The sequence below is a fragment of the Chelonoidis abingdonii genome, chromosome 6, assembly GCF_003597395.2.
Source record: "Chelonoidis abingdonii isolate Lonesome George chromosome 6, CheloAbing_2.0, whole genome shotgun sequence".
Lineage (NCBI taxonomy): Eukaryota > Metazoa > Chordata > Testudines > Testudinidae > Chelonoidis > Chelonoidis abingdonii.
The window spans coordinates 76892654-76915600 of record NC_133774.1 but is presented as its reverse complement, the minus strand read 5'-3'; the positions used below and the strand labels follow the sequence as shown (position 1 = coordinate 76915600).

The 22947-nt window shown below is 41.5% G+C and overlaps 1 protein-coding gene across 3 annotated transcripts in view; it reads right to left on the bottom strand.

Annotated features, from left to right (window-relative positions):
• DMXL1 (Dmx like 1) overlaps positions 1 to 22947 on the bottom strand; it is a 145359-nt gene that overhangs the window by 33426 nt on the left and 88986 nt on the right. For 2 of the 3 annotated variants that reach the window (XM_032799667.2, XM_032799669.2), the window contains 5 exons: positions 15270 to 15346; positions 14964 to 15091; positions 13825 to 14073; positions 13267 to 13380; positions 481 to 659 (listed from right to left, as the gene is read on the bottom strand). In XM_032799667.2, coding sequence (XP_032655558.1) covers positions 481 to 659; positions 13267 to 13380; positions 13825 to 14073; positions 14964 to 15091; positions 15270 to 15346 — 747 coding nt within the window. The remainder of the gene's footprint in view (positions 1 to 480; positions 660 to 13266; positions 13381 to 13824; positions 14074 to 14963; positions 15092 to 15269; positions 15347 to 22947) is intronic. The other variant, XM_032799668.2, reaches the window with a different exon arrangement.

The following is a 22947-nucleotide window of genomic DNA, read 5'->3' as shown; positions in this document are numbered from 1 at the left end:
TTGGTTTGAATTCATCCTTCTTAAACATGGGAGACCAGAACTGCACACAGTATTCCAGATGAGATCTCATCGGTGCCTTGTATAACGGTATTAACACCGCCTTCTCTCTACTGGAAATACCTCTGATGCATCTCAAGACCGCATTCACTTTTTTCACGGCCATATCACGTTGGCGGCTCAGTCATCCTGTGATCAACCAATACTCTGAGGTCCATCTCCTCCGTTACTTCCAACTGATGTGTCCCCAGCTTATAACAATAATTCTTGTTATTAATCCCTAAATCCATGACCTTGCCCTTTTCACTATTAAATTCATCCTATTACTATTACTCCAGTTTACAAGGTCATCCAGATCTTCCTGTATGATATCCCGGTCCTTATCATGCTATAAAACAAATTGTAAATGAGGAAAGGCTAATTTCTGCTTAAAGTATTACTAATGCAAGAAGGAGCAATGAGTTTTGTCATTGTAAACATTACCTTTGCTATGAAATAGTCCCAGATACTAAGCTCAGGAGGGATAAACTTTTCCCTGTAAGATGGAGATTCTTGCTCTACCAAAGATGATGAAGCAGACTGTGAACTTTCTTTCGGAGAGATTTTTGATGAAAGCATAAAACTTTTTTGTTGCTTCTTACCATTGTCTACAGAAGAAGAAACTAAAAAGACAAAAAATATGAAAAGGAGAAATGAATATTCATGGTAAAAGGATAAAACACACCTCTCTATTATATAATTTTCAAGATTTTCTTTTACCATCTCTTTAAAAAAGTATTTCATTTTACTGTATTAATACTCAAACAGCATTTGAAACAAACCTCTCAAGTTTTCATATAGTGTTCTGTGTTAAAGGGGAAAACCACTAGTCTTCAAGCTTAAAAAGATCTCTAATTAATTGAATCCTTCAATAAATAAGTTACTATTCATTAGGTTAATATCTTTAGTTTCATGGTCAGAGATCATCAAAATGTATGCATCAAAGATGACAGAGTTACAGCTTTAGAATTCTTCTGATACAAGTGCTTAACCATGCAACTTTAAAGTTGCATCGAACACTTGTTTGGGGGGTGTTCACAATTGCAGAACTAACAAGCACCAGTCAGCAAAGGCAATATTATTCACTGATGTCTTCAGTTAGCTGCACACATGTAGGCTAAACAGACACTAGCTGACCAAATGCAACTTATTTTTACAGGCTACGGGTTTTAGCCTCAATAGATGTTTGGAAGAGAGAGAGTGCTAACAGAGCAAATGCTCTCTCAAAACTCACAATGGTGCTCCAAATAATTAAGTAGTTTAAAAATCATGTCCAATAGGAAAGATTCTGGAGCTAAAGCAGGACAAATTTAATGTTCTAAATACAGCTACGGCAGGTCTGAAAATCACCGATTGCAGCTAAACAGGAGTTTTTCCCAGAGATGAGGAGCTATAGCCATACTCTGACAGGTCTGACCATTCCTTCTGTGCAACAAAGGAAAGAGGAAACCATCAGAAGAATAAGAGAACCCAGATGAAAGAAAGCGGTTTCTCACCTTCTCATAATTGTTTATTGAGATGTGTTGCACGTGCTCATTAGACTAGATGTGCGTGCATGTCTCGTGTACAATGCCAAATAGTTTTGCATAATGGTACCCCAGCAGCAGCCACACCTGCTCTCTGGTATTACTTGTGCTTTGAACAGAGGGTATAATGGTGGCGCCACCTCACTCACCTTTCAGTTCCTTTGAACTGGACTCAGGAAATAGACTGATGCACTGGGGCAGGAGAGTGGGTTGTGTAAGGGACACATGCAACATACTTCCAGGAAAAACACAGTTATAAAAAGGTGAATAACCATTTTTTCTTCTTCAACCGGTTGCACGTATCCATTATGTTGGCTGACTTCTAAGCAGTTTGCAATGGAGGTAGGGAGCTAGGAGTCTCACCAGAAGAGGGACAGCAGAACTGCTTTCCCCACATTTGCGTCTTCTCTCAATGTGGTAGTAATTGCATAGTGTCTAGCAAAGGTGTGGACTGAAGACCACATTACTACTCTACAGATGTCCACAACAGGAGTATTTCACACAAACGCCACAGAGGCAGAGTATGCTTCAGCTGAAAGTGAAAACAGTTTTCTGGTGTCACAATGCCCTGTAGCATATGACAATACAGCTGGTGACAGTTGTTCTGTTGCAGGATGTCTTTCATTCCATAAAGGAGACGGACAGCTGAGTAGGGACCCAAAAAGGTTTTGCTCATTCCAGATAAAGAACGAGTACTCAGTGTATATCCAGAGTGCATGGCTTTGGAAAGAAGACTGGTAAATATATTTTGATTGGCTGAGGTGGAAATCAGATACTACTTTTGTTTAGGCTATGGCCTATGCTGTATCTTGTCCTTGTTAAGGAAAGCATATCAAGGATCTGTCATTAGAGCATGTAGCTTCCTTACTCTTGTTGCTGAAGTGATGTCAAACTCAGTAACAAGTAGTCAAAAATATTTGACTTGTAGACTGCGTATGACACCCCCAGACACATGTTTCCACTTAACTTAAGTAGCTCTTGTGGATGCGTTTTCTACTATTATGTAGGACATTCTGGACTGCCTCGAAACAGAGTGCCCTCCTGGGTTTACTCACAGAGGAACCAGGCTGTGAGGTGTAGTGACTGAAGGTTCAGATGCAATACCTGCCTATGACTCCGAGATGTAAGGTCTTTGACTAAAAACAGAGGTAAGATTTGATTGATGGACAACGTGAACAGGTCTGAGAAGACTACCTTGCCCAGCCTACAATTGTTATTCTACCTCATTCTGGCTTCAGCTTGAAAATGGACTTGGAAATCAGCAGCACTGGAGGGAAAGCAAAAAGCAAGTCCTTGTCCCTGGGAAGAGAAATGTATCTGATATGAACCAGGAGCTGTGATCTACTCTTGAACAGAGATGGGACATTCCCTGTTCTGACTGATTGCAATTAAGTACTCCTATTTGAAATACTGACTTTAGTACAGTCATGTTGAGAGACCATTCATAATCCAAGAGGAATGACCTGTTCAGGGAGTCTACTAATCCCCTAAGAGACAGAGAATTTCTGTACGCAGAAGTGATGCTAGGAGACAGAGAATTTCTGTACGCAGAAGTTCCAAAGCCCGATTGCCTCCTGGCACAGACTGTTCAAATTGGCACCCGCCCCCCACCCGATTGTTGAAGTGTAACACCACTATGGTGGTGCTGGTAAGTATTTGGACAGCTCTGCCCTGCACATATGAAGTAGAAAATGGTGGCATACTCTGGTGATGCCCAAACTCTGAAATGTTTATGTGCAGCCTGGCCTCCTGAGCGGACCACAAACCCTGAGCATGCAGGTCTCCCAGACGCACTTCCCACCCAATGGCTAAAGCATCCGTTACCAAAGTCATACAGAGAAGAGATTGGGAGAACAAGGCACCCCTACAGACATTGCCTTGGTTCATCCACCAATCTAGGGATGATAGAACCTTGTCTGAAATGCATCCTAGTATGTCCAGGGGATGTATCTGAGGGTGATACATTAACCTGAGCCTCTGTAATCTTCTGATATGTAGCCAGGCATGGTGAAGGAAGGGGTCATATACATGTACTTGCCATATGCTCCAGGCACCTGCAGCAATTCATTGCTGAGGTCAAGCATGGCCCTTGGAGGACACACAAGTGTCTTGTAAAGCTACAAGACTTGGTATTGGCAGAAGAGTTTTCTCCAGAATCGAACCCAGGACTTCCCCAATAAATTTTATTCTCTTCATGAGTTTGAGGATAGATTTCTCTTTGTTCACTTTCAAGGCTAAGAGCATGAAAATAAATAGTGTTTGATTAACACTTCTCTCTACCTGTTGACAGGAGCGATCCCAGACCAGCCAATCGTCCCAGTACAGACATCTGTGGTGGAGGCAGGCTGCTACCACTGCCATGCATCTGGTAAAAACCCTTTGTGTGGAAGACAGGCTGAAAGGTATGAACTGAAAGTTGTCTCCTCCTCCCATGGACCTTAGAAATTTCCTGTGGTCGGGTGGATTGCCACATGGAAGTATGCAGCTATTGACTTGAGGGTCTTCTGGGTCTAGCAAAGAGATAATAGTTGCAAAGGAAACCATATAGTACTATAGCTTCTCTATGTACTTGTTTAAATTCCAAAGATCCAAAATGGGCCTCAGACTACCTTCTTGCTCTGGGTATTAGGAGGCAGCGGAAGTAGAATCCCATACCAGTACTGAGCAGGCACTTCTTCTATGGTTCCCAAGGAATGTAGATTCTGCACTTCCCACCCTATTACAGACTTGGGAGATGGTTCCCTGATAAGTGAAGACAGGAACTATAGGGTACATCCTGATTCCCCTGTGCTTAGCAGCCACTTTTCTCAGGTGATATATTGCCACACATGGAAATAAGATAACTTGTTTCCAAAAAGGGGAAGATTTTCATTAAGATCTGATATACTGACCAGAGGAGGAGTCCAATGGACTGTTTTGAGGTGTAGGGCTTCTTAGCAGAAGCACTCCAGGTGGATAGCTGGGGCCTTCTCCTTTGCTGTTTGTGCTTTTCCTGTACCCATCAGTCTCTCTACTGCCATGGTAGAAACACAAGCTGAAACTTGATTATCTTCGGGGCTAGCATGTACAGACCTAGGAATTTCAACTCTGCCCTAGAGTCTTAATATATTAGTGCTCTTCTTCAAGAAGATAAAAAGGTACAGACTTGGAAGGTGAGGTCTTCAATGGTCTGTTGTACTTGAACTGGAATTCCTGGGGACTGGAGCCTTGACAAAACACTACAATGGTTACTGCCATTGCCCAAACTGCAGCAGCTGAGTTCATCACATCCAGGGAGGCCTGTAAAGGGGCCAGTGCTACCAAACAACCTTCCACTAGGAGAGGGCTGGAAATCACCCTCGGAAATATCTGGTAACTTGGAATGCCATACCAAAATCCTTGACAACTGGAATAATAATAATGGTTCAAGAGGACCTGATAATTCTCTATAAGCAGCTGTAACCCCACATCTGCCTAAACATTTTCTAAAAGAAGAGAGATCCAAGTTTGTGTCCCTTTCTTGGCGTCGCTTTTGCTCTGCCTTTGCAGTGTAGTTCATTAACTGTCACTGCCAGCAGGAAGCTTGGTGTGCAATGTTGATAAAACCATTCATAGTCTTGTGATGAAACTTGGTACTTGTACTGGTGGCAAAATGCATGGAACACAAAAGATGAAGGGATTTGTCATAAAGCTTTACTAAGTTGCATGACTGCCTCATTTATAGGGAGAGCAACTTTCCCTATTGTAGCAGGGTGTAAAATGTCTGAGTTTGTGGGAATTCTCCTCCTCAAAACTCTGAGATCCCAGAGACAGAGTCCCCCTTTTCAGAAGCTCTTGATAGGACTAAAAATCATCAATTACTGGAGAAGATGCTGCTGGTGCCAGCGTCTCATCCAGTGATGAGGATAAGGTGTTCAGAGGAAGCAGGTTTGAACCTTCTTGAAGCTGGTCTTGAACTTCCAGTGTAGAAGGTCTTTCCAAAGCAGGCAATAGGTGGCCCCAATCCTCAGAACCCCAGGAGCTCTGTAGGAACAGTGAGTGGTCTGTCAGTACTGTGTGAAGAAACTTTCCCCCTCGGCAATATGTTTCCATGATGTAGTGTTTGCCTGGTAACAACTCTTTAGTATTTCCCCTCTCAAGGGCCGATGGAGATGAGAACCTAGACACTGTAGATATCCCACCATGATAACCAGTAGGGTCAATGATGGGGCTGGTATGGTATCAGAGACCAACTGTGCCTAGACCAGGTAGTCAATTCCTTTGATCCACTTATCAGAATGACTTCTATGACAGCAGGAACGATGCCTCAGGATGCAATCAATTTCTGAAGTGGGTTTCCACTTCAGATTCTGAAGAAGAGTATAAATACTCTGAAGGCCAGGGGGAAGCAGTACCAGATGTCGTCGCAGGAGATCACGAATGTGATCTATGCCAGGCCTGTGGTATGGGACTGCAACATCAGGGGCTTCTGAGCTATTGTTACTGTGTATTGAGAGAGAACTGTTACCATTGGTGTCTGAGCCAAGATCTAGATTGCCTGGAGTGTTATCAGACCTGAAATCCCAGCTGCCAAACCAGATCCAACATGGAAACCACCACAGGCAATAGGCTTGGACAGGTACTGTCAGTCTGAGTAATTGGCAAGGGTGGTACTGAGAGCCTTAGCAGATCTTTTACAGCTACATATGCCTCCAGAGACGTCAGTACTGAAATAGGCCTTTGCGCCGCATAAGTGGACAGCTCCAGCGTTGGCACCAAGGAAGTAGTTGGCCTCAACAGTCCCGGAATGGAAAGCCGAGTCAAACGTTCTGGTTTGACCGAGTCACTAGGATGGAGCCCTGTGGAGTGGCAGGCCGAAGGGTGCGCTCTGTCTTCAGTACCACAGTGGCTAGCCTCTGCAGCTGAGGAGTCCCACACAGAGGACTATGACAACATGGAAGTCATCCCCCTCTTTGGCTTTGGAGGCACCTGTACTTCTTTGAGGAATGTCCTTGCAAGGTTATCACCTCTTGTCTCTTTACCCAGTTAAGGCGAAGGGAGCACTCCCTATAGTCAACTGAAGCAGCAGCAATGCCAGGTGAGTAGTGGCCTCTATGAGGATGGACCTGAGGTGTTTTTCTTTCTGCTTTCTAGTTCTAGTTTTGAAGCTCTGGTAAGTTGTTCACTTGTCTCCTATGTGACCTTTTCACAAGCATTTAAAATAGAGAGTGAGGGATGCTCACGGGCATGAACTTTTGACACCTGGAGCAGGACTTGATGCCAGGGGCCCTGGCACAGGCTCTCCCAGTACCAGGCAGAGCCCAATGCTCTCCCAGTACCAGGCAGAGCCCAATGTTCATTAACAATCAGATTAAACTGTATAGAAGAAAAGATAACAAGACAAAAAGGAGGCCCAAAGGACCCAAAATGAGTATCACGATCTAACAGCTATAAATGGCAAGTTCTCAGAGGAAATGAGCCAACAGCAAGTTCTGGCCGCCGACGGTAAGAAGAAACTGAAGAATGGGCAGGGCCCTCATCCTTTGAATACCTGGCTCAAGGTATAAGGGACATGAGGGCACAGGTATAACTGCCTATATGGGAACCACTAGGGAAAACTCTGGCACCAGTGCATGAGACACACATACACCTAGTACAAAGGACATATGCAATCATCTGAAGAAAAAATGTTTATAATTATGAGCAGAGCTCATTTAAGGACAAGGAATTTTCTATTATGCCTTTTCATTTAATTTTATTCTACATTTTCAAATGTTCGTAACGCTGGATAATGAAAACTAGATGTTTTCCAAGCCAATCAAAAGGCACTAAGCCCTCCAAGGAGTACTATCTATTGCAAGTTTCAAGCTTAAGCTACTTTCTGCTACAGTCCTGTCTTAACAGTGGTTTAGTTTTGTTTTTTTAAAAAGGAGAACAATTTTTAACTCTTACAAAATTCAAAGTGGCTGAAGGGATTTTTTTACTCCCACTTCCAAAAAAAAGAAATTTACCTTCAAGCAAAAAACAAAGCATGGAAAGTTCCCACTGAAAACCATCAGAATCCAATGATCTTGTGAAAACAGGAAAGGGTTGTTTCTCCTGTGAAATGCTTTACAAACTAAACTGTAATTTATGCTTAACCCAGCATCTACTACAAGCAGATGACTAGACTTCATGTTGAACCTAAGATAGCTACTTTTGAACTGTGCATATTCTGTCACCACATTGCTACAATAGAACATTGTGGCTAAGTAGAAACACACTTCCCCTTACGGATGCTATTTAGAATTCACTTACCTGCATTAAGGATGCAAATATATATGCTATAATACAATGTTTCCTATTCTGTTGTTTAAAGATTTATCAGCCAACTCAAAGAGCATGCACGTGCATCATTCAATATGTAATTTTAGCTTCAGCTCAAAAAATGAAACTTACTTCAATGTTTAAATGAAGCAGAAAAAGAAAACTGTTTGATGATACAGAAATAAATATCAATTTGTAAGGTTTTTTTTAATTATTCAAAAAAGCTACTGCTGTATTATCAGTTGCTATTTCTGATAATCTGTGGTGGCATTTTCCTCAATCATTCTCTAGCACTTTGCCAGCTAGCCCTTGGTCACTCATCTGGTACTTTAGAGAGTTGAATTTAGAATGATTTTTAACTAAATATAGGTGACTTGAGACATACACCATGTGTGACCTATTTTTGTACATTCTCAAAACAATCATTTGATAATCCTTCAAGTTCATAAGGATTTTTTTTTAAAAATCATTTATGTGGCAGGCTATGAAAGCTTGTGTCTCTCACCAACAGAAGTTAGTCCAATAAAAGATAATACATCATCCATCTTCTCTCTCTTGATTACATATCATTTAGGATCTTAAATAATTAGCAACTTTTAATAGTGAACTCAAATTTAGTGTGTATAGATAGCTTCAGGCCAAAGTACGTCAATTTAAAAGAAATTTGAGATTGTGGTTTTGAACTTAATTTTATTATACTCAGAATGTGAGAAAATGCCCAATAAATTAAATTTACAATACTGAGACAAGTTAGCAAATGGCACTCTTAAGGAGGTAAAAAAAATTACAATATTTTTTAAAAGCAAATTTAAAATAGGAAGCAGATTTAAAAAAAACAAACACAAAAAACAGTCTGTGAATCCAGATGTCCTACTTTAGATTACAGTACAGAAGTTACACTAAAACGTAACAATGGAGTACCATGAATTGGTACAGGGACGGTTTCCAGTTTGGCAACATGCTGCCCAGTGTAAAAATCAATGGTGACTCAGAATACTTTTGTTTGGCTGTACACCAACCATCGAAAATTACTACTATTTCTGGAAAAAAGAAGGATTTCTTGTCTCAAACAGCGGATTTGGACCTTTGTTCCTATTTTTCTGACTCAAGAAGTCCCATTCCCTATCTGCCACTAAGCAACTTCCTGTAGTACTTCCCTTTCTTGCTAGAGTCTGCTTTTTAGCCAAAGACTCCATTCCCTCAAAACAATCAAGACTATAAAATTGAACAGCACCTGGCAGGGACCCTTAGACTGGTTATCTTTTTTGCAAAAAGTGAATTTACAAATTAAAACCAAAATTCTCCTGTCCTCAGCAGCTTCCACAGAGTCCCTCTCCACCCCACCCCCATCAGGAATCTGGACTATGCCTGGCAACAACCAGCACAAATGAGAGTAGGAATAACTTACATGGGAATTTAGAGGACATTGTCTGGTATGTAGTGTCATCAGTCCCATAATAAATAGAAAAAATGTTCATTGATTATCAGTTTGCTATCCAGAAGACAACTCATCTGCCCAAGACACAGAGACTGATAGAATAAGGTATGACTTTCAGAAGGCAGCCTCTTGTCCCCACCACTCACAGTCCTTCTGCAAAGTATATTTATATGAAGTACATAGCCACTTGAGTATGACAGAAGATGTCTTTCCCCATCCCGCCCCATCCAAAAGCAGAAAGAGGAAGTCCGACTGCCAAAACTCTTGGTTTCTGTGCACGTAGTACATAATGGCCACAATGTCCAAGAAGTGCTTGAGGGACTCAGAAGAGGAAACATGAGGAAAAATGAATAGACTGATCAGTATGAAATCTCAAGTTCACCTCAAGGAGGAAGCTGGGAACCATACACATATATAATCATCTTATTATGAGGATCAGTTTTACTAACATTGTGTAGACAATCAACGTGGGTTTGCTCTAAAGGTCAAGAGCAGTCTATCTCAAACCCAGCCTTGTGGTACTACAGGTCATTTATGCAGTAAATCACCAAGTTCTGGTAACTGATTTCAGTTACTGGCAGACACGCCTCCCTATTTAGTTCCTACTCTTCTCTATTCTGCCACTCTCCTCCCACCTAACTCCACCAACATGGTTGGTCTCAACAAATGAAAGTTGCTAAAAATCCCAGTATTTAAACTGGTCTGAGAGCTTTAGATAACTAGGATCTTAAACACTTTAGACTTGGGGATGGGGGTGAACCACAGGTTCAATTAAAATAATTTATGAGAAATTTGGATAGTGTTTCATGATGGTGGTTTTGGTACTGCTGGTGCACATGGGCACTTGCTTTATACACATGCATTAGGTCTGAAGGGATGGCAAATCTGGCATTGCAGTGTGGACTCCTCACAGAGTTGCAACAGCTTGGTGAGGGACCCGGTTCTCTGAAGTCTTGTGGTTGTGGAGGCAAAGAGTCACAACAAAGGATGACGTCTTTTTTCATTTTCCTCAGACTGGCAAAGGAGGTACTCACATTCCTTTCCAACCCCTTAACTTGCCAAACAGTTTCTTGAAAAGTTTTCTGAGAACAATGTTTTGTGGTTCAGTGATAAACTAAAGGAATCATTTTAATGTTCAAAATGTTTTCTGGTTTTGAAGTTTGTTAGTTCATTTTCTAGCACGTCACAACATTTGAGAACTGATGGCAAAAGTAAACCCTGATGAATAACAGTGAAGTGGCTCCATTTAATCTACAAGACAAGATGGATAGGTATCTGGGATCACAGAACTGTCTTTAAAATGTTTTAAAAATGTTTAATAAAAAGAAAGCATTATGAACCAAGCATATTTCAAGCTACTAAGGATTTCACTAGCACTCAATGTTCAATCTGAATTTTATCATGTTGACAGCAAACAGCAAAATTTTCATTATCATTCCTTAGTTTGTGGAGACAAATTGCAACAAGCAATTTTACTTATCTGAAGTCCAAAATGACTATTTGAATTAATGTTAAAAATCATTCCGACAAAAGGCTTGATTTTTGAGAAAATTCTTTGTTTTTCAGTTACAGTAGTATTCTATAGCAACTGAGCACATGAAATGAAGTATGGATTTCTAACTGCTGTAAAACAAAAGCAAGTATCAAAATTACTCTGCAGAAATTTCATTATGGAGAAATTATTATTTCTCTATGTAAGTTGCATATAATTCAGTCAGAAATTATTCAGGAAACTAGACTGAAGCTCTCTAAATAGTCCTGGAAATGTATCATATTTTTTCACCTACCCTTTTATCATGAAGGATAACTGAAAGACTAATGCTTTATATATACAAAAGCAACAATTCCCAGGGGAAGGAAACATGCCAAGATATGTAAACTTCCATTAAATGCATCTCAAAAAATAATATTTGAAAAATATGTTCTATCTTAACGGAATTAAGGAGTCTATTTCCTTTGTGAAAAGTGATACTCAAAACACCTAAAGTAGTGTGAGGATACTGCTTTATGTGCTTAGGGTGTAAACTATTTCAAGGCAATCTGAATTTTGAAATATTATTCTTGGAAAATGAACAAAATAAACATTAAAATTTGTTTTAAAATGTAACTGATATTTAAAACTACACATTTATTTCTGTCACTAGCTCTGAGATCTTAAAGAACACTTGAAAAAACTTTTCCCACATCAGCTTAAATATATTCCATAAAGATACATGTTTTGGACATGGAAAATATTGAACTGAAGTTATGGGGAGCTCAGTATCCACATTCAGACAAATGCTCAAAGTCAGACAAACATTTGAACAAATATCAAAGGAAAAATGCATACTCCACATTTCTCAGAGGATCAGAAGTCTTTTTGGAAGTCTGATTTCTTTATGAACTCTGGACGATCCAGAGGAACCAAGATGAAGCTTAAAGTTTGATTACGAGTGATGCTCATGTGGACACCATCTAACCTTAAAGAATGAGTTCGCCCATTACCGCAACTCTTTCCATGAGATAAGAAACTGTCTTTTGATATCCTTCATTTGCGTGAAGGAAAATGTTGACAGCGTTCTCAAAAAACATTTTCAGAAAAATAACCCAGGTGTTTCATTTGTTGAACTAGTATGCCATTATGAAAAGTTTATATGCATACCTGAGAAGTTTTTTTTTTTTTTAATACTAGAAACAGTCTTAATTTTAATCTGTGAGTGAAAGCTTAACATAAAACGTAAAAAGGGAAGTGATGAGAGAAAAAAAAAAGATAGGCATAATTATTGGATAATATACTTGAAAGTTACCGAACAATCCAGAAGGAAAGCTGAATGGGAGTCAGTGGTGACTGGATAAAGTGGCCTGACTAACATCTCTCTGGCATCTAGTGATGTCAGATGATGGAGATAGCTAGTATTCACCACTCAGACATTGCTTCCACCTAAATCTTCCTTTTGGCTCCCCCCCATTTTAGCAGTACTTTGTGCTTGATTTCTTTGTTTTCTTCTTCCCCTACATACAACTGTTATTTAATCATGTTGTATTTCAGTCATTTGCAAATGATTTTTAGAAATTGGACTTGTGCTTTTTGTATTATCACTATGTACAAGAAATGCCTTTTTTCAGAACAGTTTCTGGATTTTTTGTTTTTGCAACTTATGAGAGTCAGGAGTATCTACTTTGTTGCAAGATTTTTTCAGGATTTCAGAGTAACTGTCCTCTCACATCTTAGTCCAAGTGACAGAATGTTAGGCTCAACGTGCTTTCTCCAAAATGTCAGTCAGTCACTGGAGTTAAATAAGACTTAATCAAAATGCCTTCCCCTCCAAGTGTTACACTTTTAACCTCATAACTTCTGCAATATAACTTTTCCGAATCACTAGACAAGAGCCTTTGCAATAGTAAGTCACTAAAATATGTATATTTACATTTATAAAGCTCTATCAAGACATTTACATGAATATCAAGTTTACAATTATCTTAAGCTCTGTATCAATAAACTAACAATTTGCACTAAAGAAAAATGTATTTTAAAAAAAGAAATCAATCGATATCAGGACAATTTAGAATTCATGTACTTACAGTGTTCATTATTTGTTTGCTAGTCTAAAGGATTCTCTATAGTTATTAAAATATTTTAAGTATACCAAAAAGTGAGAAAATATCACATTTGGTGTCTTGGATGAACACTTAGAAATCCATACTCATCATAACCTATATATCCAGTTGATGCAAAACAAGCAGCCTCCATAAACAAAGATTTGAAACACTTCTGATGTTGCCAAACCATGGTCTGAGCAATTAGTTATTTTTGTATTTTAAAAAAGTTAAAGCATAGCAAAAAATGCTACAAATGTGTCAATTTTTTTGAAGTGTAATCCAATTGCGGATTAAACCAAAAAAATTTATCAGTTTTTAAATTCAAGCTCATGGCTTGCGATCAGAAATTTTTCTTTACTGATTTTATATTTCTATATATGCAAACTGGTTTTAGAGCCCTAAATACTAAAGGTAATATCTTGCCTGCATGTTTGGTAGGACTATGAGTACTGATGGCAGTAAGAGATTTGGAAAACCCCACGCATTCCATAGAGAACACTACTACCTGGTGTGGGCTAGGCATAGAGAAGTGCCTACCTGCCAAAGAGAAAAAACATACACTGTACTTGCAATAAAGGAACACAGATATGGCTATTGTGTCAGGAGAGAGTCAAAAGTTGAGCTCTGCAAGAACCATTTTTAATATTCTATATTCTACAATCTGGCATAACTGAAAAAGTAGTATAGAAGAAGATTAACCCTAAAGCTGTTTTTATAGGATTAAAAATTCACAGAAGTGCATTTCATTACCATTCACTTCCCTCTCGTATTCTAGTCTACAAAACAACTGCTCCACTAAGTGTTAGAGCAATTTACTGCATTGTCTTTTGAATACATTGCTTTGCATATGAACTAGAGTAAGGTACACAATGAATTTCTACTCAACACAAGCTATTTTGTGTGGTAATCAAGAAGTTTTTTTTTTGAAATATTTAAAAAACCTGAAAGAGGTAATTAAAAAGAAAAAAAGTGTAAGCTAACCAGCTTTTGTCGTCTGTTGCATCTGTCCTCTGTTAGGAATATGAGCTCCTCCACCAAAGACAGCAGACCACATTTTGTCGTTAAAAGGATGGGCCACAATTCTATACAATTCACTGCTGGAATGAGTTGCTAGACCATGAATGAAGAGACTAAGATAGACTGCTGTTAGAATTTCACAAAGTAAAACTGTGAGTCCTGGCTGGGCTTCCTCACCGGCAGAATTCAAAAGATGTATCAGAGCTGTTATTCCTAAAATATAAAAATAATAGAGGTAAATACTATCTGGTTTATAATCAAAGATGCATGATATAATCAAATGCATGAATCCTTTATTTATTTGGCGAACAAAAACGTAGACATTAAAGAATAATGAAAGTTACCTATATTAAAAGACTCCAGAAGGAAATAAAATTTACTTAGCTTTCGCATTTTAGTACTCTTGTACAGATTTGTGTATTAAACATGTCATTAATCGGTAGTCCACTCAAACATAAGCAAAAAGCTACGTTAAAAGAACTTTATAACTTTCAAATCAAGCATTCAAAAGTTATGAAATGACAGAATTCAGGTTGCCCATGCAACCTTTATTCAGCCCTCTTGTACAGTATGTTAAAATCTTAAGTTACATAATTGCATGCTTCCCTCCTCCCTCCCCCCCCAAAAGACCCTTTCCTACGTCATTCGGTGAAGGGTTAGCTATGGAATATTTGTAGGAAATTCCTAAATTATAACTATCTCCCCCCCTCCAAAAAAATCAGCATGAGAAGGACATCCGGCATGGCAAGTTTCAGTCTGAATAGTTGAAGTTTGGCTAAGTTATAAGCAATTGAAAACAGAGTCTTATAACAGGAACTGTTGAGCAGTCTCATCTTCAAGTGAGGCTATCAGCTTCACCTATAAAGCAAATACATATCCCTATAGACATGTACAATTTTTAGTGCAAGAAAGCAATATATAATTCAATTTATATCTTAATTTCAATGTTGAAGACTGTTTAATCTGTTAAAAAACAAGCGATTAGTATGCAATATGTTATCTGATATTTAACAATTTCCTAGTATTTGTTTAAAAGCTCAAACTGTAGTTAAATATCTGCAAGTAAAAGAGGATGGGGGGGGGGGGAATTCACTACTAGGTACCTGGCCATTGAGCTGGAGATGTATTGGGAGTTACAGTTTCATCTAAGCTTGTAGTTTTTAGAGTATGTCGCTGGGTAAGCAGCAGTGTCTGATATACTGTTCCAGTGAACTGGTTTGCTTGTAATGAACTGTGGAAAAGAAACAGCAAGCTATGTTTACATAAACACTGCAATTTGTTTACATTTGGCTAATGCACAATACTCCCAATATGACAGATCTACATAGACAGTTTTTAAGTGCACTGTCTATATATTAAACTGTTAGTATACTGAGATAGTGTCCTGGCTGTGTTCCATAGTTCTTTACCTGTAGCTGTGGCCACCACAAAGGCACTGGTAGATGCAGGCAGAGAGTGATGCTGCTAAAGTATGCATTACATGTATCTGGAAGACAAAGTATTTACAGTACAGATTACACTACAAATTGAACATTTGTTTATATTACTGTAGAACTCTCAAAAACAACAACGAGTCTGAACCCATGCATCTGAAAAAGTGGGTTTTTTTACCCAAGAAAGCTTATGCCCAAAAAAATCTCTTAGTCTTTAAGGTGCCACTGGACTCGTTTTTGTGGATACAGACTAACATGGCTACTCCCTGATATGTAAAACTCTCATTCATTAAAATACTTCAGCAGGACAAAGCCACCAAGAATGTGACAAAAATTGTATGCCTAGTCCCAAATGGAAGTCTCTGATACTGCATTTATGTCACCTTCTATGCCAAGAAAGTGACCAATAATTAAGTTATATCTGGCAGCAACTTTTAATATAATACATTTAAAACAGAAACAGGTGATATATTTCTAACAGTTCAGAAAGCAATTTAGCTATGCCATTAGAACTGAATTTTGCTAATTCACAATACTGACTAGGGGGACCCACAGTGAATTAGAGAGAAAGTCCAATCCTGAAAACACAAGGTTTGAAAGCAACAGGGCTACACAGATGAGCAAGTTTCAGAGTAGCAGCCGTGTTAGTCTGTATCTGCAAAAAGAACAGGAGTACTTGTGGCACTTTAGACTAACAAATTTATTTGAGCATAAGCTTTTGTGGGCTACAGCCCACTTAGACTCATAGACTCATAGGTCAGAAGGGACCAATATGATCATCTAGTCTGACCTCCTGCACAAGGCAGGCCACAAACCACCCATACACATTTATAACAACCCCGAACCCATGACGAGTTATTGAATCCTCAAATGAGATTGAAGACCTACAAGCTGCAGGGAATGTCACCAGCAAGCGCCCATGCCCCACGCTGCAGAGAAGCGAAAAACCTCCAGGGCTCTGCCAATCCGCCTGGAGGAATTCTTCCCGACCCCACATTATGGCGATCAGCTAACCTGAGCTGTGGCAAGACTCACCAGCAGCACCCAAGAAAGAATTCTCTGCAGTAACTCAGTTCCCATCCATCCACATCCCCTCACGACCTTGAGCAGACTATCTGCCGATAATCCAAAATCAATTGCCAATCTAACTCTCCATCCTAACATCCCCTCCATATACTTATCAAGCTTAGTCTTAAAGCCAGATAAGTCTTTTGCCCCCACTACTTCCCTCGAAGGCCGTTCCAGAACTTCACTCCCTAATGTGTTAGAACTTGTCTAATTTCAAGTCTAATTTCCTAATATCCAGTTTGTACCCATTCGTCCTCGTGCCTAATGTAGTACTAACTTAATAATTCCTCTCCTCCCTAACGTTTTCCCCTGATATATTTATATAGAGCAAGCATATCCCCGGGCCTTCTTTTGGCCGGCTAAACAAAGCCAACTCTTTGAGTTCCTATTATAAGGCAGATTTTCATTCTCGGATCATCTCGTTAGCCGCTCTGAACCGTTCAGTTTGATTCAGTCCTTCTTACATGGGACTCCGAGAACAGCCACCATTTCCAGGTGGGGTCTCACCAGCGCCGTATATAACGGCATAACACCTCTTTCTTCCTTGCTGGAAATACTCGCCCGATGCATCCTAAACGCATTTGCTTTTTTAACAGATTCACATTTGGCGGCTCAGTCATTGCTATCACAATACCAAGGTCCTTCTTCCTCTCCGTCGTTTCACTGATGCGTCCCAAGTATATCAAATTCTTATTATCCTTATATGCATGACCTTGCGCTTTTCACTATTATATTTCATCTTATTACTATTAGCTCCAGTGTACAAGGTGTCCAGATCTTCCTGAAATACGTATCCCGGTCCTTCTCCGTGTTAGCAATCACCCCCCGCTTCGTGTCATCCGCAAACTTTAACAACACATTCCCGCTCTTTGTGCCAAGGTCAGTAATAAATAAGTTAAATAAGATCGGCCAAAACCGATCCTTGAGGGACTCCGCTAGTAACCTCCTTCCAGCCTGACATTCACCCTTCAGTACGACCCGCTGGAGTCTGCCTTAACGCAGTTCCTTATCCCCCTTACAACTTTCACATTCATCCATCGTTTTTCAATTTAACTAACGTTCCCGCATGCGGAACCGTGTCAAAACGCCTTACTGAAATCGAGGTAAATTAGTCTCCGATTTTCCTTGTCTAAGTAATCCGTCACCTTCTCAAGAAGGAGATCAGTTGCTTGACACGATCTACCTTTAGTAATCCATGTTGCAATTGTCCAATTACCTTGACCTCAATGTCCTTAACTACTTTCTCCTAAAATTTTTTCCAAGACCTTACACACGAAGACGTCAAGCTAACGGCTATAATCCCGGATCACTTTATATTCCCTTTCTTAAATAGGAACTACGTTAGCCATTCTCCAGTCGTACGGCACAACCCCCGAGTTTACGATTGCTTAAAAATTCTCGCTAACGGGCTCGCAATTTCACGCGCCAGTTCTTTATATCCTCGGGTGGAGATTGTCGGTTCTCCGTATTTTGTCCATAAGCTGTTCAAGTGGCCTCTCCTCAGATGCGGGTAATATCCACCTCCATATCCACATTCCCGTTTGTAATCCCTCCTCGTCCCTAAACTTCCTCACTAGTCTTATTAGCGAGACGAGGCAAAGTACTTATTTAGATATTGGGCCATGCCTAGGGTTATCCTTAAACTTCCGTTCCACTCAGTGTTATGCGGCCCCATCTTCTTTTCTTGTTTTCTCTCTTATTTCTTATGTGGCTGTAGACTTTACTATTGGTTTTGATTCCCTTCGCAAGGTCCAGTTCTACGCGTTTTAGCCTTCCTCACTTTATCCCTACACGTTCTGACCTCACTAGGTAGTTCCCTTGCTAACCCGCTTTCTTCCCTCCCTGTAGCTTTCTGTTTTTCTAATCCCTCTCTGAGTTTGCTTGCTCAGTCCATCTTGGCCTACAATCCTGCCATGGTTTTTTTCCCCTTTCTTGGATGCAGGTTCCGACAGTTTCCGCAGCTGCGACTTAAAGTAATTCCAGGCCTCCTCCTCATAATCCACCAAGTTCCTCCGTCCAATCCACTCCCTAACTAATTTCCTCTTAACTCTTTAAAATTAGCCCCGAGAAGTCGAAACCTAATCCCAGATCTAGTTTGTTTATCCTTCCTCTAATTTGAATTGAATCAGGTCATGATCACTCGAACCAAGGTTGTCCTACCACCATTTTCTACGAGGTCCTCACTACTCCAAAAACCAAATAAAATGGCATCCCTCTCGTAGGTACTTCAACTACTTGATGAAGAAATCCATCCGCTATCACAATCCAGAAAATTGCCCCCTATTATTCTGTGCAAGCACTCGTCCTCCAGTCTATATCCGGGAAGTTGAGATCTCCCATAATCACACCTTTCCCCTTGTGTTTCTTATAAGACATTAAGAGAGTCTCTTATCCATATCCAAATCAGTCCGGCGGTCTGTAGCACACCCCAAGCACTATCTTTCAGGGGAAGCTCTAGTAGCTTTTTACCTCAGCGTGATTTTTCCAGACAGACTCCGTCTTATCTTATTCCATCACTATTATTTCATTTAGTTCACCCCATCATTGATGCAGGCTACTCCACACTTCTTCTCTTCTGTCTATTCTAAACCGCACATAGCCTTCAATACCGTACTTTTCCAGTAATGAGTACTATTCCAGTTTCTGTTTCATAATATCCAGATTTCACTTCCTGACCAGTATCTCAGTTCTCCATCTATTGTCCCTAGGCTCCTCGCATTAGTGTACAACATTTTTATTTTGACGTTTTGTCGTCAGTGCATTTTTCCCCGTCGTGCACAGACTTCTTCACCAGCGTCCCCGAGGCTCAGTTTCAACTACGCTTTTCCTCCTCGGGTCATTCTTTGGTCCACAAGGGTATCCCCTTCACTTCATTTACTTCCCTCTCCAGGTTAAATTCCAGCGTGGAGATTCCTGAACATCTCCCAACCATCTCCAACTTCTAAGTTTAAAGCTCTCTTATGAGGTGGCGAGCCTCTCCTCTAGAAGTCTATTTCCCTCCTTGCTTAGATGAAGTCCATGCCCGAGCGAACAGTTGTCTGTCCGTAAACGCTTCCAATGACCGTACATCCAAAGCCCTCCTTATAGCACCACTGCCTGAGCCATCTGTTATCATATATCTTGTCGCTTCTTCAGGTGATGAATGAAGTGGGTAGTAGCCACGAAAGCTTATGCTCAATAATTGTTAGCTCTAAGGTGCCCAGTACTCTTGTTCTTAGTACGTGAAGTTATAATACATTGAGTTTTGAAGAACTGAATTCTAAACAGGGCGCCCAGAGGATTTGAGGAACCGGTTCTTCAGTGGCAGGGCGCCGCTTCGCGGTAATTCCGTGGCGGGGGGGTCCTTCCATCCGACCCGGCGCCAAGTGCCCTGAGACCTGCAGTGGGGCCCCCGCCGCCGAATTGCCACCGAGGTGGACCGCTGCCGAAGTGAGCTGGGTCTTCTGCGGTATTTGGCAGCCGGGGCTCCCCGCCGTGGGTCTTCAGGGCCCTTCAGCGGCGGGTCCAGAACGGGGAACCCCCTGCTGCCGAATTATCGCCAAAGACTGGCTGCACTTCTGGCGGCGGGTCCGCTTCGGCAGTAATTCAGCGGCGGGGGGTCCTTCTGCCTGGAGCAGAAGGACCCCCCGCCGCTGAAGACCCAGAGCGGAAAAGCTCTGGGAACCCAGGCCCCATGAGAGTTTTACGGGGCCTCCAGAGCGAGTTAAGGATCCCGCTACAGGGCCCCCCCCCAAAAAAACTCTCCTGGAGGCCCCTGCAGGGCCTGGGGCAAATTGCCCCACTTGCCGCCCTCCCCCCCAGGCGGCCCTGGTTCTAAATAAAAAAAAAATAAGAACACTGCATTGCCAAATGCATTATTAGCCAAGAGTAGTTTCAGTTTCTAATATTTATGGTACTTCACAATGTAGATTCTACAAAAAATCATGTATGTAAACACAAAGAGGTTTTAAGAACCACTAACTTGGAAAGCATTTTACAATTAAGCATATTACACAATCAGCTAAAAAGAATTACAATCAAACTTGTTAGTATGCTGCCTCTTGACAGTTGCCTCAGACTGGAGCTCTTGAATAAAGAACTGTAGTGACATTTAGGTTTTTTTGGACTGATCTTTGCTGCAGTTCTAAGCCACATACACACAGTTTATTATGAATTGCATTGAGCAGGCTCATTTGTTGTCCTAGTAAACGCATATTTTATATTCTGTCGCAAAGTAAATTAATTATAGGGACAGGGGAAGAAAAAAAGGGTTTCCTTTTAATTTATTGTTTGATAAAACCATCAGTTAATTAAGTTACACAAATACTATCCTTCCTATAAACAACATCTTGAACATTATCCCACAGGATAAGAATTTTAAGATATGAGGCTGGGATTTTGCAAAGGTGCCCAGGAGGTTTAAGTGCCTACTTCCCATTTAAAGTAAATGGGAGTTGGTGCTTAACACTCATAAGCTTCTTAGATAATCACTGCCCAATACCCTGGAAGGTATTAAATTTAGTTCTCACTCAAAAGCAACTAAGGAGGGAATCTTGTAAAGAAAAAGAAAATGTTTTCTCGGAAATATTTTATCGTTGCATAAAGATATACTGCTTCATGTCATAGATGTTCTTTGAGATGTGTTGCTCATGTCCAGTCCATTCTAGGTGTGCGCGCCCACGTGCATAGTCGGAGATTTCTGCCTTAGTGGTCTTGGTATGGTCGGCTGTGGCACCCCCTTGAGTGCCGCGCCTATGCACTAATATAAGCACTGCTAGTCCTATGCCCCCTCAGTTCCATCTTGCTGACAACTCCGCCAGAGGGGTTGGAGGGTGGGTAATGAAGTGGACATAAGCAACACATCTCAAAAAAAACAGTTACAAAAGGTAAGAAACTGTTTTTCTTCGAGTGCTTGCTCATGTCGATTCCATTCTAGGTGACTCACAAGCAGTTTCAATGGAGGTGCGCTTGGAGTTCACTGTCTAGTGGCTTGCAGTACTGCTCTACCAAAGCCAGCATCATCCTGGGCCTGCTGGGTAAGTGCATAATGGCACGTGAATGTGTGGCCAGACTATCAGGTGGCCGCCCTACAGATGTCCTGGATAGGCACTTGGGCTAGGAAAGCTGCGAAAGAGGCTTGTGCCCTGGTTGAGTGGGCTGTCACAAATCGCCTGAGGTGGCACCTGTGCCCAACTGTAGCAGCAGCGAATGCGGGCAGTACAAGATTATCTGCATCGAGGCCTACTCGGGCCAAATGCCTTTATCTGAGATCCAACAAGTGAACCACTTCCATTTGGCCAGGTAGGCTGCTCTAGTGGAGGGCTTTCTGCTGCCAAACAGGACCCTCTGGACACTGGCCAAGCATTCCTGTACCTCTGCATTTAATCATGCAGCAGCCAAGCCACTAGGTGCAGCGACTCCAGTTCGGATGCAGAAGATTGCCATGGTTTTGTGACAGCAGGTCCAGATTGAGCGGTAGCTGTAACAGAGCAGCCACTGAGAGGTCCAGCAGCGTGCTGAACTAGTGCTGGCATGGCCAAGCCGGTACTATGAGGATCACCTTCGCCTTGTCCTGCTTGATCTTCATGAGGGCTCTGTGAATTAACAGCAGTGGGGGGGAGGTGTACAACAGAGCAGAGTGTAACTTGAGGATATTACTTTGAGCACCCAACAGTCTGAGGTCAGCCAAGATCAGGCTGACCCGAAGGGGCAAAGATGGTTGAAGAAAGAGTGGAAGGGTGGATCCTATGAGGTGACTGGGATGTCATCCTCAAGTGCACCCTCAAAATGACGGCTTCTGGCCTCCTTGGTGTCTGGAAGGGCGAGGGTGAGCAGATTAATGGGAAGACCCCTTGTCTCTATCCTTTTTCCAGTAGGTGCCCAGCCAGGGAGTCCCCCAGGACCTAGAATGTGGAGGTGGAGGAAGCAGAGGGCAGAATGGATTCCTGGCCTGCTAAGGAATATGGAGGCCCAAGGAGCGGAGAGTGGCATGGGAATCTTTAATGCCACGGAGTCTCGAGTCCGTGAGCTTGGAGAAGAGCCCCGTCCCCTAAAATGGGAGGTCCTGTATAGTGGCTTGCATCTCCTGGGATAACCCAGAGGAGAGCAACCAGGAGCTGTGCCTCAAGGCCACCGCAGAGGTGACCACCTTGGCTGTTGAGTCAGTTGCGTCCCAGGTCATCTGAAGGTCCCTCCTTGTCACCGCTGTGCCTTCGTCCACCAAACCAGTGAACTCTTAGGCTCAGTCCTGTGGGAGGGCCTCCTTGAATTTGCCAAGGAAGTTCCACAGGTTAAAATTGTACCAGCCTAACAGAGCCTCGTGGTTAGATACCAAAAATTGCAGGCTGGCTGTTGAATAAATCTTTCTGCCAAATAAGTCCAGTCTCTTGGCATTTTTGTTTTTCAGCATGCCACTGATTGGCCGTGCCTCTCCCTTTCATTAACAGCAGACATCACCAGTGACACCGCTGGAGGGTGTGCGTATAAATATTTGAACCCTTTTGCAGGGACGTAGTACTTCTTTTCCGCCTTCTTAGAAGTAGGTGGTATTGAAGAGGGGATATGCCACAGCGATTTAGCAATCTTAAGGACCCCTGAGTGGACGAGC